Source organism: Fragaria vesca, linkage group LG7 (genome assembly GCF_000184155.1).
Source record: "Fragaria vesca subsp. vesca linkage group LG7, FraVesHawaii_1.0, whole genome shotgun sequence".
Classification (NCBI taxonomy): Eukaryota; Viridiplantae; Streptophyta; class Magnoliopsida; order Rosales; family Rosaceae; genus Fragaria; species Fragaria vesca.
In genome coordinates, this window is record NC_020497.1 from 13,004,770 (window position 1) to 13,021,293 (window position 16,524).

The 16,524-nt window shown below is 38.9% G+C and overlaps 5 protein-coding genes across 5 annotated transcripts; 2 read left to right on the top strand and 3 right to left on the bottom strand.

Annotated features, from left to right (window-relative positions):
* Positions 1-213: 213 nt before the first annotated feature.
* LOC101297003 (protein GrpE-like) lies at positions 214-3,348 on the top strand. The gene is made up of 3 exons (XM_004307184.1): positions 214-484; positions 1,399-1,893; positions 3,068-3,348. The coding sequence occupies exons 1-3, from the start codon at positions 275-277 to the stop codon at positions 3,272-3,274; spliced, it is 912 nt and encodes a 303-aa protein (XP_004307232.1). The 5' UTR covers positions 214-274; the 3' UTR covers positions 3,275-3,348.
* Positions 3,349-4,908: 1,560 nt separating this feature from the next.
* Positions 4,909-6,135, bottom strand: LOC101297292 (pentatricopeptide repeat-containing protein At2g34400-like). Its single transcript, XM_004307185.1, has 2 exons — positions 5,271-6,135; positions 4,909-4,973 (listed from the first exon to the last, which is right to left on the bottom strand). The coding sequence occupies exon 1, from the start codon at positions 6,104-6,106 to the stop codon at positions 5,624-5,626; it is 483 nt and encodes a 160-aa protein (XP_004307233.1). The 5' UTR covers positions 6,107-6,135; the 3' UTR covers positions 4,909-4,973; positions 5,271-5,623.
* Positions 6,136-6,140: 5 nt separating this feature from the next.
* Positions 6,141-7,816, bottom strand: LOC101311139 (pentatricopeptide repeat-containing protein At1g19720-like). Its single transcript, XM_004308640.1, has 2 exons — positions 6,223-7,816; positions 6,141-6,181 (listed from the first exon to the last, which is right to left on the bottom strand). The coding sequence occupies exons 1-2, from the start codon at positions 7,814-7,816 to the stop codon at positions 6,141-6,143; spliced, it is 1,635 nt and encodes a 544-aa protein (XP_004308688.1).
* A 1,272-nt stretch (positions 7,817-9,088) lies between these two features.
* LOC101297584 lies at positions 9,089-9,874 on the bottom strand. Its single transcript, XM_004307186.1, has 2 exons — positions 9,741-9,874; positions 9,089-9,606 (listed from the first exon to the last, which is right to left on the bottom strand). The coding sequence occupies exons 1-2, from the start codon at positions 9,826-9,828 to the stop codon at positions 9,446-9,448; spliced, it is 249 nt and encodes an 82-aa protein (XP_004307234.1). The 5' UTR covers positions 9,829-9,874; the 3' UTR covers positions 9,089-9,445.
* A 1,452-nt stretch (positions 9,875-11,326) lies between these two features.
* LOC101297877 (serine hydroxymethyltransferase 1-like) lies at positions 11,327-15,832 on the top strand. The gene is made up of 4 exons (XM_004307187.1): positions 11,327-12,490; positions 13,847-14,252; positions 14,961-15,062; positions 15,392-15,832. Exons 1-4 carry the CDS (start codon positions 11,534-11,536, stop codon positions 15,616-15,618), a joined length of 1,692 nt encoding a protein of 563 aa, XP_004307235.1. The 5' UTR covers positions 11,327-11,533; the 3' UTR covers positions 15,619-15,832.
* The last annotated feature ends 692 nt before the right edge of the window (positions 15,833-16,524 follow it).

Genomic DNA, 16,524 nt, shown 5'->3' on the forward strand with positions numbered 1-16,524 from the left:
TTTTATTTTCTTTTTTTCTCTCTTTTTTAACGATGGACCCCCGACCCATTAGGCTCGTGACTCTTGTTATTGTCTAGATGTAGCGCTTAGACGTAGCACATGTCTGTCTAGCCCATACAATATTTTTTTCTTTTACCCGCTTTGGGCCCAGTCCGGTTAGGCCCACCAATTATTTAATTTTTTTGTCTGCTGAGGGTGAGGTATCAGCGGAGCTGCGGAGATAGAAGAAGCGGAGAGTTTGTTAAACTACTCGTAAAAATCAGAGCAAACTGTAATGGCGAATTCGTTGTTTGTTCCAAACAACTACTTGGTCATACCTCCTCCTCGACTGTCGTCGAAACCCATTGCTCCTCCCCAACTTCTTGTTGGGTTCTCAGCAGCCAAATCTTCCCCTATAGTCTTACACAGCAGCAGCAGCAGCAGTAGAAGCCGTGCCTCGTCTTTCAAATCTCATCTCGCTGCTGCTCGAGGCTATGTTCCCCCAGTATGTACGCTTTCCATCAATCTCTAACTCATCTCTAACTTTGTATGCTTTCGATTATTTCTATGAATCTGTTGCTTAATTCATCTAGTGATTAGTGGGACTTTGGGGAAGTGGTCATGGGTTTGACTTTAAGCCTAGTTTTAATACGACATATGTGTTCAAGATACAAGCTTTAGTTGGATAAGCCTGACCCAGTAGTTTGTTTTCAGTCATATTCCATTGGGTAGATATCCAACTATTTTGGTCACAAGGACTTTGTATCAGAGAATTGGATTATGGAAATGGTGGCTGATAAGGGTGTAAATGAGTTTGAGTCGCAGATATAAGGCTTGTTTTATAAGGTCTGGCATTGCAGTAGGTTAGAATTCTTGCCTGTGATTATTCCTGACCATCGTTTAAGTATCTCTTAACTTGAAAATAGTAAGGTATGAGCCACTTGAAAAATAGTAAGTTGAGCATTAGCTTCCGTTTGTGTGGTTAATACCTATGCAATTGTAGCCGGAAATGTTACTTGTACTGGTCTCAGAATTTTCATTAAAGTTGCTTACTTTGGTTGGGTAAACAATTAAACATAGTAGGTATTCAAACCTTGTTGTAAGTTGAAGGAGATGTTTTGAGTTTTAGTTCATAAAAGCAGCAAAGCCTACTAGGAATTCCTTGAGACGAATGTTCATAGACAATAAGCCTATCATTTCCCTTCAATCAATAGTCTGTACGGCCAACCAACTGGGAGACTGTAGTTAGCATTATAATCTCAGATTTGAACTCGTTAGACCCTTTTCATCCAAGGTTGATAATACTAGATTAATTCTCAATGTTTTTTCTACACCTTCCATATTCATATCTACACTTCATTTAATATCTTCATCTGTAATCTCACTTGTACATGACATACTTATGCATTTTCTTTCTAGGTGAATGCCAAAGAGGATAATGTACAAACCAGTGGAGCAGATCAACAACATCTGCCAAGTTTAAGGACTCTCCTTAAAGTTTACAAGGATGCTATTTTTAATGGAGATGAACAGACTGTAGCAGAAATTGAGGCAAAGATAGAAATAGTAGAAAACAAGCAGAATGAATTAGTCCAGAAAGTATCATCTATGTCAGCAGAGGTAACATCAGGGAAGGAAAAGCTTATTCGTCTGCAAGCAGATTTTGATAATTGTAGAAAAAGATTTGAGAAAGAGAGACTTAACGTGAGGACTGATGCCCAAGGAGAAGTAATTGAGAGCCTTTTGCCCATGGTTGACAATTTTGAGAGAGCAAAACAACAAATTAAACCTGAAACTGAAAAGGAGAAGAAGATCGATACAAGTTACCAGGGAATATACAAGCAATTTGTTGAGATTATGAGGAGCTTGCGTGTGGCCTCTGTGCCAACTCTGGGAAAACCCTTTGATCCTTCGGTAAGTGGTAGCTTTCTGTTTAACAGTTATTCTAGATATTAAATTATGTGTCATTGCTTACTTCTTTTATGCTTATTGATTATGGTGAACTAGATGATGAACAAAAGGAATTCTTAAAACAAATCTGGATTGAGTTTGCTTTTTGACAATTTAATATGGCATCTTTTCTGTTGTCCAAAATGATGACCAACTTTTACTTCATTTTTGGAAGGGTGGATGAGGTAGGATACTTAAGTGAATACTTTGAAAAGAAGGAAACTAAAATCAGAGGATATTTATTTCTTCTAACCTCCCAGTTAACCTGAAGGTGGATTAACTTTTGGTTGGCTTGGAGGAGCAATGCAACTCTTTGCATGCCTCTGCCCTTTGAATTGTACCAATGGAAGGAGAATCTATCTTCTTCTCTTCACTTTCTTTTCTTTCATAATTACTGTCTCTGTTGTACCAGAGCTTAAAACATTCTTTTACTGGAACTATTGGGTAGGGTGACATGCTAATGAGGTTGTGCTGTAGTGTAAAATACTAAAATATGAATACACAAATGTCTACTGAGTGGGTGTGACATGCTAATGAGGTTGTGCTGTAGTGTAAAATACTAAAATATGAATACACAACTGTCTACTGAGTTTCTAATCATAACAAGTATGGGACAAGGTTAATTTACCTTTGAAGGCCAGAGTACTTGCTTTGCAGCTCTAGGTTTTGGGTAGTTTCTAGCATGTCTATCTTTTGGACCGAACAAAAAAAAAAAAAATTCTACAGCCTTTTATGAATATTCTACTTGACTGCATAGGAGATTATTGGTTGGATTTAGGTTTTCTCCATTTCGTTGTTGGTGATTTTTAAGTGTGGTTCTCAGTGGAATCAAATCGGTAACACTAGCCTTTGAAATTGATTTTCCCACTAAGCCATCTGTCCTAATATAACCTTGACCTGTGTGCCCATACTTATTGGTCTGCCTATTGATTTAGGGTTCAATGGCTTATATTTTCCCTTGTATTGAGGATATTTCTTTTTTTGTCTGATGACCAACGGACATCAAAATATCCCTTGTATTGAGGATATATCTTTCCCTTGTAGTTTTTGTATGCTTTTGCTGTTGTATCTACCGCAATCAATTTGAGCTTGATAAATTTCTTAAAGCTATTTTTAAGTTTCCAACTTTCTGTTACAGGTGCATGAAGCTATTGCACGAGAAGAGTCTCAAGAATTCCCGGATGGAATTGTCATTCAAGAAATTCGCCGTGGCTTTTTACTTGGAGGTCGACTTCTAAGACCAGCATTGGTTAAAGTCTCTATAGGACCTGGCAGTAAGAAATCTCCGGTGGCCACTGAGAAATCTTCAGGGTCACCTGCAACAACTGCCTCAGTAGAGAATTGATAAGTTTTCACCAGAAGCTGAGTTAGATGTAAGGATAAGACTGCTTCTATTCTTTGATGTGGCTTTTCTTGTTCAAAGTATCCAAGGTATAAAAAATTTAACGAGATTGTCACATATTCAGGCACTGTACTTTTTGATTCACAAGAAAGATAAGACTCAATGTAACTCTTAGATCTCTTAAATGTTGGAAATCAACTATCTTTGGTCTAGTGTATGTATTCTTTCGATTGTTGGATTTGAATCTTATCTGAGCACTCGCATATTCTCCCTTTCATAAAGTTGGCCATGATATCAAAATTAAATAGAGGACTATAAACCCATTTGTTCAATCATCCTGGATTTGTTTGGTAAGATACCTAACCAGCGCCCAACCTCTTTAGCAAGTGGGACAAGTGAAATCCAAGCAAAAACATGAACTAACTTTGAGGAAGATTTCACATCATCATAAGCATACATATTTCTGTTCATGTCACTAACATTTAACTATTGCAAAATGCAAATTACCACACTACCTCTGGTGTATTGTTAATTTTGTATGTCTCTCCAAAACGATGCATAAGGATCAAAAGATCAAATCCTCTTTCCTGTCGATCAAATGGCTTACGTTAGGACAGTGTAAAAGTTAGGTAGAGGAGTTAAAGACATGTTAAAGGATCAACAAGCATCAAATCCATCGTGGGTGTGGAGCCATAGTTATCCAAGAGCTTTCAATATTTGAGAGCCAAGGAATACGGAATCAATGCAACTTGTAATACCAGATGGATTTTCCATTTGAAACCAGATATGAATTGTAGCAGCAACGTTTGTATATAGTGCGGGAGGAAAAAAATTACTGCTCCCAGCACCTACTGCTTATGGACAAGGCTTGTGAGTTGGCACCAATCTCGTCTTTCTTAGGTACACATGAGCAAGTAAGCATGGATGAATGAATGGAAATAATCCGAAATACCAAATGGTACCACCTTGCCAAGTTGTTCTTAGATTCCTTGGAATCTTGCTATATTTTCTAAACACAAACTTGAATAAAGATTGGTGGAGGCATTTGTTTTTGTAGCAGATAAATGCACAGTACTGGCATGCAAAGTAAAAGGCGTTTCCGAGTGACCTCTACAGTAGGATTTTCATGTCTTTGTGATTGATTGCATTAGAAAACGATACTCAAAACCGAGCATGTCAATTGGTTTTGAATGACATGAGTGGTATTGACATGCACTCAGAAGATGAACAAATCAAACTTCTTTTGCATTCCCCTTCACTTATCAAGTATTCTTAGCAATGGAGTCTATATATACAATAAGTCTAAACATAACACCACTGACTTGATCATGTGGTTCTGAGACTCCAAGTTGATAACAGGCAGCATGAAATCTTGGTTATGTATTTTTCTGGTTTTGCTTTTCTTTCAGGGCAAGGAAGGTCTTGTTCCTGGCTTGTTCTCAAACAAGGGCAGTCGAAGAACAATGGAGAGTGCAAGACAAATTCTGAAGGCTAGTATCGAAAGACAGGGAGGAAGGTATATCGAGTCCAAGCGAGTGAGTCCCGGTGGACCTGATCCACGCCATCACTAGAACCTGACCATAAACATCGCAGCCACTGATATATTCACCCAAGGCCAAGGAGGCATAAATAAGTATTTGGTAGAGCCTATAAATAGTGTTTGGTCATTCGACATAATGTAGATAGTTCCCAGCAGCTCAACCTGCAACAAGGGATGCAACTTATGTTGGTGAGTAATAAAGCTCTTGTAACTTGTACTTCTGTGCAAGGGCAGCATACTTTAAAATGTGATTTTGTGAGGCAAAGATTAATACAATTTTACTCAATTATAAAAGGATCACGTTCCTTGAAAAATAGCTCTAATTTGTGCTTAATTATAGAATTCAATTATCACTAAAAGTCTTATCTTCTTTGATTATCTAATCTGCTAAACCCCAAAATCAAGCAGAGAAAAAGAAGAAGAAACAAACGTTCGAGAGAAGAAACATATCTAAAGTACCTTCTTTTCTGCTTCTACAGGACATCCAGACCCTCCAAAGACCGGAAGAAAAGTGACCACCTGACGCATATATCCTCCGATTGATCAGTGCAAACATGATCTACCACAGCTTATTTAAGAGTATCAATAGCCAAAACTGCATGAGGCTATATAGCAGGACCAAAGTAGAAACTGACTTTCAAAATTGCATTTGGCTGGTGCTTTGGAGTTGTTGCAAATGCTGCACAAGAGTTCTCACTTGATCCAACAGCATCAAATCTCAACAGGGAATGCATCTAGTCACTGAAGACTAGTTCAACTGTGCCTTTTAGCTTGGCTATCTCATAGTTCATTGGAAGAAAGCACAATGAACATCAAATCTCAGGCACGACGCCCACTAACTCCATTTCTCCAACCAAGGCAAGGGCATTGTTGAGCATTCCATTAGTTGAATAAGCAGATAGCATGGCATTCCACAGCAAAGCATCTCTTTTAACTTCAAAGTCAAACACTGATTTAGCTTCCTTGATACTACCACACTTAGCAAACATGCCTACTAAGGCACTTGCAAGGGTACTATCAGACTCATCAAGCTGAGTCTTTATGATATAGCCATGTAATGCTCTTCCAAATCTCAAAGCTGTCATATTACCACAAGTGAGGAGAAGTATCATGAGAGTTATTGAGCTTGGTTCAACACCTTCTTCTAGCATATCGCAGAAAAGTTCAAGAGCTAAGTTCAGCTGCATGTTGTTGACATGGCCTGCAATCATAGAATTCCAACAGATTGTGTTTCTGTCCTCAGTTCTTCTAAATACTTCCGTAGCTGAGTCAATATCCAGACATTTCGAATACATGTCAACCAATGCACTTGAGATATAGACATTACGCTCAAACCCACACCTCAGCGTATATCCATGGATTTCCTTCCCCTGGGATAGCAGTTTGAGATCAGCACAAGCTGCAAGAGCACCAGCAACCGTAATGGAATTTGGTTGGATCGACTCAGGGAGCACAAAATCAGCAAAGCAACCATCACATGGGGATTGCATGGTCCAGAACAATTTCAAAGCTTCAAAACTAAGCCCAAATTGTTGAAAACCAGAAATTAAGACGTTGAAAGAGACAATATTTGGTTTCAAATCCATCTGGACCAACTCATGAAGCAATTCATATGCCTCATTCTTTTGACCATTTCTTGCATGGCCAGCCAATATTGTATTATAGGATACCACATCAGGTTTTAAGCCATGATGATGCATCACCCTTAGAAGCTCTATTCCCTTCTCTGTTTCTCCTGAATTCACATAAGCTGCAATCATCTCATTCCACATTCCAATGCTTTTGGTTTTGGTCATGGAAAAAAATTTCTCTGCATAATCTTTCGACCCACATTTTGAGTACATACCAATCAATGAACCTTCCACATGAGTGTTATCGCAAAGCTGACGCTTCAGAATAAATCCATGAATAGCCCTGCCCAAGTTCAGATCTTTCAAGCCTGCACAAGCTGGTAAAATGCTTGCAATTGTAACAAAATTTGGCTCCTCGAGGAAACACAACATTCTATAAAATGCATCCAAAGCATCCTCAAAATATTCATTCTGAATACACCCCGAAATGACTCCATTCCAAGAATTAACTCTCGGCCTTAACCCTTCCTCTTGCATCGCCTCCAAATACTGCAGAGCCATTTCAATCTCCCCATTCTTTGCAAACCCCGAAACAAGCACATTCCAAGATATCAAATCCCTCTTCACCCCATTCACCTTCATCAAACTGAAAACCTCCAAAGCTTCCTCACAAAGACCCTCATTCATATAAGCCGAAACAAGTGCAGTCCACGAGACCACATCTCTTTCCCTCATTGCACCAAACACACTCACTGCAAACCCCAAATCCCCACAGTTGGCATAAAAATCTACAAGCGAGTTCCCCACAAAAACATCCAAATCCATCTCCTTCCTTATCACAAACCCATGAATCATCCTCCCAATCCCCACCATCTTCGTCAGCGCACATGCCTTCAACAATGTAGGCACAACATACATATCCGGCACCATTCCCTCCTCAACCATCAACCCAAACACCACAAACAAGTCCTCCCACTGCTCGGACCGACAATACGCCCTAATCAAAGCCGCATAAGTGGGTACAGTTCTCTCAGGCATTTCATCAAACAGCTTCTGGGCATAGTCCAAAAGCTCATAATTCCTACAGTAAAGCATAGCAAGCTTATTTCCAACCCAACTATTCACTTCTAAAGCATTCGACTTCAAAGCAAGAGCATGGACTTGTCTACAATCAGCAACATGGTTACTTTTAAGTAAAGAAATGCAGTGACTAACCTCAGAGGTGGGTTGAGCTCTGTAACTGTTACTAAAGTCTGAAGCTTTTTTGGCGATAAAAGCGAGATGGGGTTGTGGGTTTGGGAGTGTGGGGGTGTTTGTGTCTATGGAAGCTCGGAAGTTGAATTTGGGGGTGTGAACATTGATGGGTGGTTGTGAAGGAGAGGGGTCAGTGAAGAAGTGAGTGTTGGGAAGGAAAGAAGAACGAAGAAGCTCCATGGCTGAAGGAGCAGAGTAAGGGTTTAACGAAATGAGAAGACTGAGGAAGAATGAGAAGGAAGTGGATGAGGGTGAGAGTTAGAGAAGCTCTGCGGCGCTGTGAGAGATTAGAGTGGTGCAGAAATGTAAAGGCTTGTCTTTTGTGAATTTGAAGTTTGAGGATTGGGGAAGCTGGGGGTTTTAGCTTGGGTTTTTGCCTCTCTCACCAGAACGACACCGTTTATGTGATGTAAAAAAAGTTTCTAATTCTTTTTCTTGTTGTGCACTTAAGAGTGAGCTATGCTGATGCGTTGTATTAGAGTAGTTTGATTTAGAGGTAAACTAACGTCAAGTATTCAAACACTAATTTGGGTTCTACCTCAGTATCGAACTAGGGATCATCTTTTTTCCAACAATTAGATTACAAATGAGAAGTATGTCATTGTTAGACTTAGGAGTATGTCTCTGATTGATCTCTTAGCTATAGGCACACCATTAACTTTGTATCATAGGTAAAGCAATGCAATAGAATTAGGGTAGACCTTCATGTGTGTTATAAAATTGAAGTTGGAACTCTTTCTGTTTAGTATTCTTGACCCCCTATGCAAGATGAAGGCCAGTCTCCAGAGAATTTTTTGTTGCCATTTTAGTATTTTACTATGAGAATGAATCACTCTCGGAAAGGAATCTATTGATCCTCTCTCAATTGGTTGACCGTTGCAACATCCTTTCAAATTCAAGAAACCATTGAGCACATCAACAAGTGTGTAATCCTACACTGAAATCTGTAGATGGTTTCTTTGCAAGCAATGCCCCAAGTTTGTTCTTTTCAATTAGGGAATAGTCCTTTTGGTCAAATTCGCTGATAAAATTAAAATCTATATACAAGGAACATCAACTTTTCAAATGAATCTATATACAAAGGGGAACATAATCACCCCTGTTCAAAAGAACCCTGGAAAGTGTGTTATCAATCTCTTCCTTTGCATCAAACAATGAACTTGGTGTCGTGCATCCTCTTACCCTTCAATCACACATAAAATAACTACACTTTGCTCTCCCTTCATTTCTGCAACACCATTGAAACCCATAAATAGATTTCTCAAATTACAAATCCCTATTTCTTGCATGATTGATTGAATACGAATGCATTACTTGCAAGTATGATGAAACTGGACTATGAATCTTCATTGTAACCAACCCCTTTCACATTTTGTCTTCAATAACAAATAAGCTCCCATATATTATGGATTCTAAACCCCCACCAGTCCTAAAAGTAATCCTATTCTGTCCTAACTCCTAAAACAATCTTCTTCTTAATGTTCTTAATGTTTGTAGAGAATCTCAATTTCATACTGAAAGTTTTGAAAATTATACAGTGGGAAACTAACTCCACAAAAGTATGCAAATCAAGAACACATGACCTAGACTATTCCAAATCCATATATGCAACTCCCCACTAAGTAGTAGAACAAACCAGCTCAACTCTATTTTTGTCTTTCAATGGAATGGAACAAATAAAGAAACTCTAGCTACAAACTAGGAGTTCAATAACACCAATTTCTAGACTTGAGCAATTTGGGTTTGGTTACTTATCTCAGAGCAAAAATTTAAAACCCAAAACAAAAGCATTAAACTTTGAAGTAAAGCTTACCATTTAGAAGCTGAATTCTGTGTTTCCAATGTACTGTAAAACTTAGAAAATCGACCGCGAGTTTCGGGTTTGGGCACGACGGTCTTCTTTTTCAAACCGAAAATCTCTTGAACAAGAGGAACATGAACCAATACCAGCTTCCAAGCCAAATACCAACCTGAAAATCCACGCCCAGAAATCATAAATTACTAGAATTCTCATCGACCCAGATCCTCAATTCAACTTCAGAATTCGTGATGTGAAAAAAAGAAAACAATGTTAAAAGGTGAAAAAAGATAGAGGAATAGTTACCGGAAGCAATGAACAAGACGACGAGTGCGATAGCGAGGAGAGGACGAAGAAGAAGAAGGGTGAGATAGTCCCAGTAAGAAAGAGACATCTCGGAAAGTAGACGATCGAGCTCGACAGAGTCTTCGATGGTTTTGGTGACCGAGGATGACTTCGAAAGAGTTGAAGTGAAAAGTACGCTCTCTTGTTTGGGTCTCGAAGTCTAATTTGGGTTGAGGGGGCCTGATGTGTTTTTAATAGTCATTATCTTATGTTTAGCGGCCCAACCCGAGAAAGAAAATAGCTTCGACCCATAAAAGTGATAAAACTCCGGTGGTTTGGCCGGACCGTCGACCGAGATGCACCGGACTATGGTTGTGGTATCTCCTGTACTAGAACCATGGTAGTGGTTAACCTACGAACTTTGTTACACCTTTGTGGTCTAAAATTGCATCATTCCAACAACAAGGTAAACGTCACATGATGCATAAATTGAGTTGCTCCGTGAAGAATTGTATAAGAGTACGAAATAGAACATAAGATGAAAATGCCTATTGTGCTGGTTAAAAAGCAAAATAGACTGCTACAATGCATTGACATCGACAATATCAATTACTACATTTAGTTTTTTGACACCAACTTACCTAATTGTCTCCAACATGTCATATGATAAAATTTAACCAGTATCAGAAATACGTAGATTACCAAACACCTAAGGTGTCACAAAGTAATAGATTACCCCAAAAGTAGTGTACATACATTCTAGCTTCCTCGTCACCAACTCACCATGACCTATTTATGCCAACATGCTTGCAAGGGAAATCCTCATTAGTACCATATGAAAGTTCCGCATGCTATAGAGGCGAAGTAAACAATGAGTTGCCTCTCAAAGTAAACTCAATGTTGATCACACTACATATATTGGGTCGTCGTTTGATGAATATTGTGTATTTATAATCGATCGAAAATTACAATCATGTCTAATGTTTGTTACAAAAACAATATAAAAAGGAATTATTGAACAAGCAATGTGTTCGAAGGAAAAACATCAAGGCCAATTTCTTTTAAGCCCTTTGACATCTAACTTAAATCTTAACCTTATGTTATCCATAAATTTTTGTACACAAAACGTGTAAATAAACAATACAATTTTAACTATTCACAAGAAATACGTGAAAAACCGACATGTTATATATTATGTCATAAAATCTTGATCACATACATATGTATAGATTACAGTCATTACACTCAGTATAACGAAGATATCTTATGTGTAATCTATTTTCCATTTCTAACACCAAATCTTCCCGCAATGTTAGACCGAACAACAGGTCGGGTCCGAGTAGCCAAGTCTAAGTCCCAGCCTAAAATATCGTATCTGCTCCATAACTGAACCTGGACGTCATCTCGTCCTCCCTCACCAACCTACAGAACTCCACCACGTGTTACTTTACCGGGACGAGGCAACACGCTACCGCCTATACCCGGTCGCCCCAGTTTAACCGCTTTTGCATCCAGGTTCATTCTCTTAACCACCCTTCTTCCCCCAGCAAAAACCTAATCCCTCTTTCACATATAAATTCTCATCTGCACTTCTTCTTCTTCCCCCAAATCTCTCTCTCGCTTCCATTTCACTTCATTCTCTTCAATTTCTGTTGCATGGAAACCAGCAATTCCGGTCGATCATCATCGCTCCGTTTCTTCCGTTGTAGCTGCCTCAGAAACTGTTGTCGCTGCTACTGTTGTTGCTTCTGTGCATAAACAGGTTTTCAATTTCACGTTTTCTATTCTTCGAAACATTCATACTATTTTAGTCCATGGATTTCTCCGGGACTCAGCCGGGTCTGTTTCTAGGGCTCAGCTCGCATCAGAGCTCGGTGCCGACGAGTTGTAATCAATCCGTGCCGCTACAGCTCCTAAAGGAGGAGAAATTTAGGGCTGAGAATGAGGAGGAGGAGGAAGAAGATGACGAGAGTGAGAGCTTTAATCTCTTAGGGCACTCAATTTGCCCCAAAAGGCCGAGGGACATGTCGTCGCCGTTCAATCCGCCGCCGTCCAAGTGTGTGGTGGTTGAATCGGAGGGGCTGGAGGCGCGGCGGGCTGCGGTTAGGGCCTGGGGGAACCAGCCGCTCGCGGTGGCGGATCCGGAGATTCATGAGATGATGGAGAAGGAGAAGAAGAGGCAGTTCAAAGGAATTGAATTGATTGCTTCGGAGAATTTCGTGTGTAGAGCTGTGATGGAGGCTCTGGGGAGTCACTTGACGAATAAGTATTCGGAGGGGTTCCCCGGAGGGAGGTATTACACTGGTAATCAGAATATCGATCAGATTGAATTGCTATGTTGCGAAAGGGCGTTGGCTGCTTTTAGTCTTGATCATGAGAAATGGGGTGTCAATGTTCAGCCTTATTCGTGTACTTCCGCTAATTTCGCTGTTTACACTGGTCTTTTGCTTCCGAATGAACGGATTATGGGTTTGGATTCGCCGTCCGGAGGGCACATGAGTCATGGCTATTATACTCCGAGTGGGAAGAAGGTGTCTGCTGCGTCGATATTCTTTGACAGTCTGCCTTATAAGGTGAACCCCCGAACGGGGCTCATTGATTATGATAAGCTTGAGGAGAAGGCACTTGATTATCGCCCCAAGATACTTATTTGCGGTGGGAGTTCGTATCCCCGGGAGTGGGATTATGCCAGGTTTAGGCATATTGCTGATAAATGTGGAGCTGTGCTGATGTGTGATATGGCTCATATCAGTGGTCTTATAGCAGCCAAGGTATGGAACTTGTTATCCTAATTCTAGTTCTATTTGAAGAATTTGCAATTTGCAACTTATTGTTGTGTATGTGCGATGCTGTTATTATTGATTGATGTCATGTTTGTAACCATGCTGTATACTGATTGATATAGGAAAGATTGGTAGTTTTAAGAGTGACCTCGCTTTATTCAACAATATATCAGACCATATGTTGTTTAATAATCACAGTGATTAAGTCATGTTTACATTCTTATTAATAGAAATAAAATGACAAAGAACTGATTGATCCAATCAGATAATCATATCCTAGCCTCTTTTCCTGCTAAAAAAAGACGCTGGTTGAATTGTGCGATTTTCAAAACGTTTTCCTTTGAGCTGTTTATTAAGTATTGATAAATGATACTAGAAAGTGCATGAAGCAAAACATATAGTATCACTTCTTTATGCTGTTTTTTTTTTCCTAGTATGTTAGATACCTGCTTCTGTTTTTTGTGGGTTTAAATTTCTGTTTCAGTGGAAGTATAATTTAAGAAAGGTGCACTATGAGAGTGTTTCCATTCTTTGAATACGTTGGATGCTTGTTGAGTTAATAATGCCATGTTGTGGATTCTGTGCTTGTTGATTCTAGTTGCGGTATACCCTTGTGCCTCCTTATAATTGTACACAATTCGTTCTAAACATATGGTTTAGTTCCCGAGTATACTCATGCTAAACTATGATTTGAATCCCTCTTGAGATGATAACAACATTGTGGCAGTTTTTGGGTTCGATTGTATGTGTGCGTATGGACTCACACTTGCAAACATACATGAACATTGCAGTGTTGGAATGTATAGTTACAATTGCTTTTTTGCGTTTTTATACGGGATTGTCTAGAAGACCATGGAATAAGGAAATTTGGCTGTTTGAAACATCATGTGATTCTATACATTTGTCTAGTCATGCTGAGTGCTTTTCCGCTAGTGCTCAATTCATTTATCATTAATCACAGTGAAACGATTCTCTTGTCACCTCTCCTAGAAAGTACATCTGCACTATGAATCAATATTTAACAAGCTTCATGCACTCAAGAAGCGAGTGAGTGTTTTGACTTTTTTGTGAGCTTTAATGGCAATTCACTGAAATTATCTTTACTTCCTGAAAGTTGATTGTGCATTAGTATAAGCTTTCAGTGTGTCTGCCCATGTCCAAAGGAAGTCAGTATACCTATTTAAGTATTTATATACTTTATAAATTTCTATTTTCAAGTGAAATGGTAGGGAGCATAAAATCCGTCAAAAAATATTATGTATTTTTGAGCACTTGGATTCGTATTAATTAGAGATTATGTATATGTTTGAATGTTTCTGACTTATTTGCTATTTTTTACTACAGGAGTGTATGAGTCCTTTTCAGTATTGTGATATTGTTACATCAACAACACACAAAAGTCTCAGGGGTCCTAGGGGAGGTATTATATTTTACCGGAAAGGTCCAAAAACAAGGAAGCCAGGCATGCCTCAATCTAACGGTGATGGAAATAACCTGTATGATTTTGAGGAAAAGATAAATTTCGCAGTTTTCCCATCACTACAGGGTGGGCCTCACAACAACCATATTGCTGCTCTTGCCATAGCCCTAAAACAAGTGGCTACTCCAGAATATAAAGCGTACATGAAACAGGTCAAGAAAAATGCACAGTCCTTGGCAAATGCTTTGTTAAGAAGAAAATGCAGATTGGTTACTGGGGGTACTGATAATCACTTGTTGCTTTGGGATCTAACAGCTCTTGGTATAACAGGTATTAATGATAACCAGCCCATTTTTCACGGGAATAGGGTCCAAAAACTATTTATTTGCATACGTGTTGAGCTTCGTAATGATTTTTGTCCCACGTCTGGAATCTATGATTAGGTCAACATTCAAATTTACCTTCTAAACTATTTTCAATGCACAACAGCATCTTAACAATAGCTGATTAACAAAAAGTTGCAATTGTTAGCTTTGTACTTTTGATGATTGGTAATGTTAGACCAAAGGTCTACACAGCTGTCCAGGAAACACCACTCTGGCAACTCGTACAGTCAAGGCTGTATCAAAAACGGTGGAAGTTAAATATAATCAAGTTCTGCTTTAGGATCCATTACAACACTGTTTCAGAATTTGAAGAGTTGTGAGAATGTATTTTTCTTTTTCTGCGAATTCGAGTTCAGTTTTAGTTATCAAAACTGATAGGTTTAGAAGGAGCTTTATTAAAACTAATTCATCAACTCAACTGTGGATAATCTTCTGTTGAATGATTATGTCTATTGAACATCTTTCATATGATCATGTATTTCTCTGTTCCATTTTTCATAGGTGTTTGCATTCATTTGCATGCCGCTGAGTGCTCCATTTTCACTTTCCTCCCTTTCTTATATCATCAAGTTTCCATATCTTTCTTACAGTGTGTAACTTTGCACATCGCTGTCTAATTCTTGTTTTTCCTCTGATCTCTTTGAAAATATAGGGAAGAACTACGAAAAAGTTTGTGAGATCTGCCTTATCACCCTCAATAAAAGTGCTATATTTGGTGATAACGGGGCTTTTTCTCCTGGGGGAGTCAGAATCGGTGAGTAGTAATTTTGTCTTTAGTATTTTGGAGGCTTTCAGACTTGGTCATTTTGGCTGCTCGAATTCCATCATGCTAAATATGTGTGTTCTCCATTTTTCTCTATTACATGTCATTTTCTCCAAACTACTTTCTGTTTTTCATTGTCTTGGCATGGATTGGTCAATGATATATATATCACTCAACCTGCTTGCCCAGCTAAAGTTATTTGTTTGTTATTAATACTCTGATGCTGGACTAGTTCCTACCCCAGCTGCTTTCTCAACACCAGTTTCGTATCTCTTAGGTCATCTTATGTTGTACCAATAATAAGTTTCTTTGTATTGCAGGTACCCCTGCTATGACTACACGAGGTTGTGTCGAGTCTGATTTCGAGACAATTGCCGACTTTCTTCTTAGGGCTGCTCAGATTACTGTGTCTGTTCAGCGAGAACATGGAAAATATCAGAAAGAATTTCTTAAAGGTCTCCAGAACAATAAAGATATTGTTGAACTTCGAAGTCGTGTTGAAACATTTGCATCCCAATTTGAAATGCCAGGATATGATACTTGTTGAACATGTCACATCTCAGATGCATCACACAATTTTTTGGTTTCATTTGTTCTGTCTGTCCAATTCATTTCCCTGTAAATTACATAGTAATACTGATCTGTTGCCGATTTCCACAAGGTAGTACTAGTCTTTGCCAGCTGATTATTTTGTTGTGTAAATTACAGAAAGCAAAAAAATCTCTCTATTTGATTTATTTTGGGGTATCTGGATTCTAGATAAAGCAGAGTCATTATGGGATCTGTGAATGTGTCAGTTTGGTTGTCAAAATCTACTTTGGTCCTTTCTTTTAATCTGGTTGGCATCGCTGAACTTTGTAGTTATTGCACAGCAAGCAGTTTCTTCATGTAACAAAGCATAAGTGGCATTTACTCTTTTATGTCAGATGTTGCTCTCCAAATTCTGGCAAATTTGGCTTTCTTTATTGGCCCTCCCTTCTCTTTTTGGAAGAATCATAGTAATAATTTGATGCACAGCCTTCATTTTCTTGTTTGGTGTTTGGTGGTGTGATAAATTATGAGCCGCGGTATGCTGCTGCTTTAAGGATGATAATGTTTTCTTTGGGTCAGAAAGAAGAGGAACACAGAGAGGGAAACTCTGCAAAAGAAGTTGTTTTCGGCTATGCCTTTGGCGCTTTGTTTTTCTTTTAGTTTTCCCCTAATGGCATATTTGTTTATTCATCATTTCATACCAGTGTGTTTGTTGTCTTTTAGTTTATAGCTTTAGCCTTTATTTGATTGGTTTTGCTTATGTTGGACGCTGCTATGGATCCCTTCAAGGGAGGCAAGGCATGAATTTCCGGCAAGGGACAAAAAGCATGAGATACGGTTGTTTAGCAACAAAGTGCCCCCTAAATTTTCCTCCCTCTCCTATTTTATTATAATATTTTCCACAAAACCCAAATCGAAAACC

Excerpts from the sequence above, each read along its gene's own strand:
- LOC101297003 (XM_004307184.1), top strand. The coding sequence starts at position 275 with ATGGCGAATTCGTTGTTTGTTCCAAACAACTACTTGGTCATACCTCCT. Across the intron at positions 485-1,398 it reads CTCGAGGCTATGTTCCCCCA|GTGAATGCCAAAGAGGATAA; the intron begins GTATGTACGCTT and ends TTTTCTTTCTAG. Across the intron at positions 1,894-3,067 it reads GAAAACCCTTTGATCCTTCG|GTGCATGAAGCTATTGCACG; the intron begins GTAAGTGGTAGC and ends TTTCTGTTACAG.
- LOC101297292 (XM_004307185.1), bottom strand. The coding sequence starts at position 6,106 with ATGTATTCGAAATGTCTGGATATTGACTCAGCTACGGAAGTATTTAGA.
- LOC101311139 (XM_004308640.1), bottom strand. The coding sequence starts at position 7,816 with ATGGAGCTTCTTCGTTCTTCTTTCCTTCCCAACACTCACTTCTTCACT. Across the intron at positions 6,182-6,222 it reads AAATTCCATTACGGTTGCTG|GGGAAGGAAATCCATGGATA; the intron begins GTGCTCTTGCAG and ends CTGCTATCCCAG.
- LOC101297584 (XM_004307186.1), bottom strand. The coding sequence starts at position 9,828 with ATGTCTCTTTCTTACTGGGACTATCTCACCCTTCTTCTTCTTCGTCCT. Across the intron at positions 9,607-9,740 it reads CGTCTTGTTCATTGCTTCCG|GTTGGTATTTGGCTTGGAAG; the intron begins GTAACTATTCCT and ends GTGGATTTTCAG.
- LOC101297877 (XM_004307187.1), top strand. The coding sequence starts at position 11,534 with ATGGATTTCTCCGGGACTCAGCCGGGTCTGTTTCTAGGGCTCAGCTCG. Across the intron at positions 14,253-14,960 it reads AACAGCTCTTGGTATAACAG|GGAAGAACTACGAAAAAGTT; the intron begins GTATTAATGATA and ends TTGAAAATATAG. Across the intron at positions 15,063-15,391 it reads TCCTGGGGGAGTCAGAATCG|GTACCCCTGCTATGACTACA; the intron begins GTGAGTAGTAAT and ends TTTGTATTGCAG.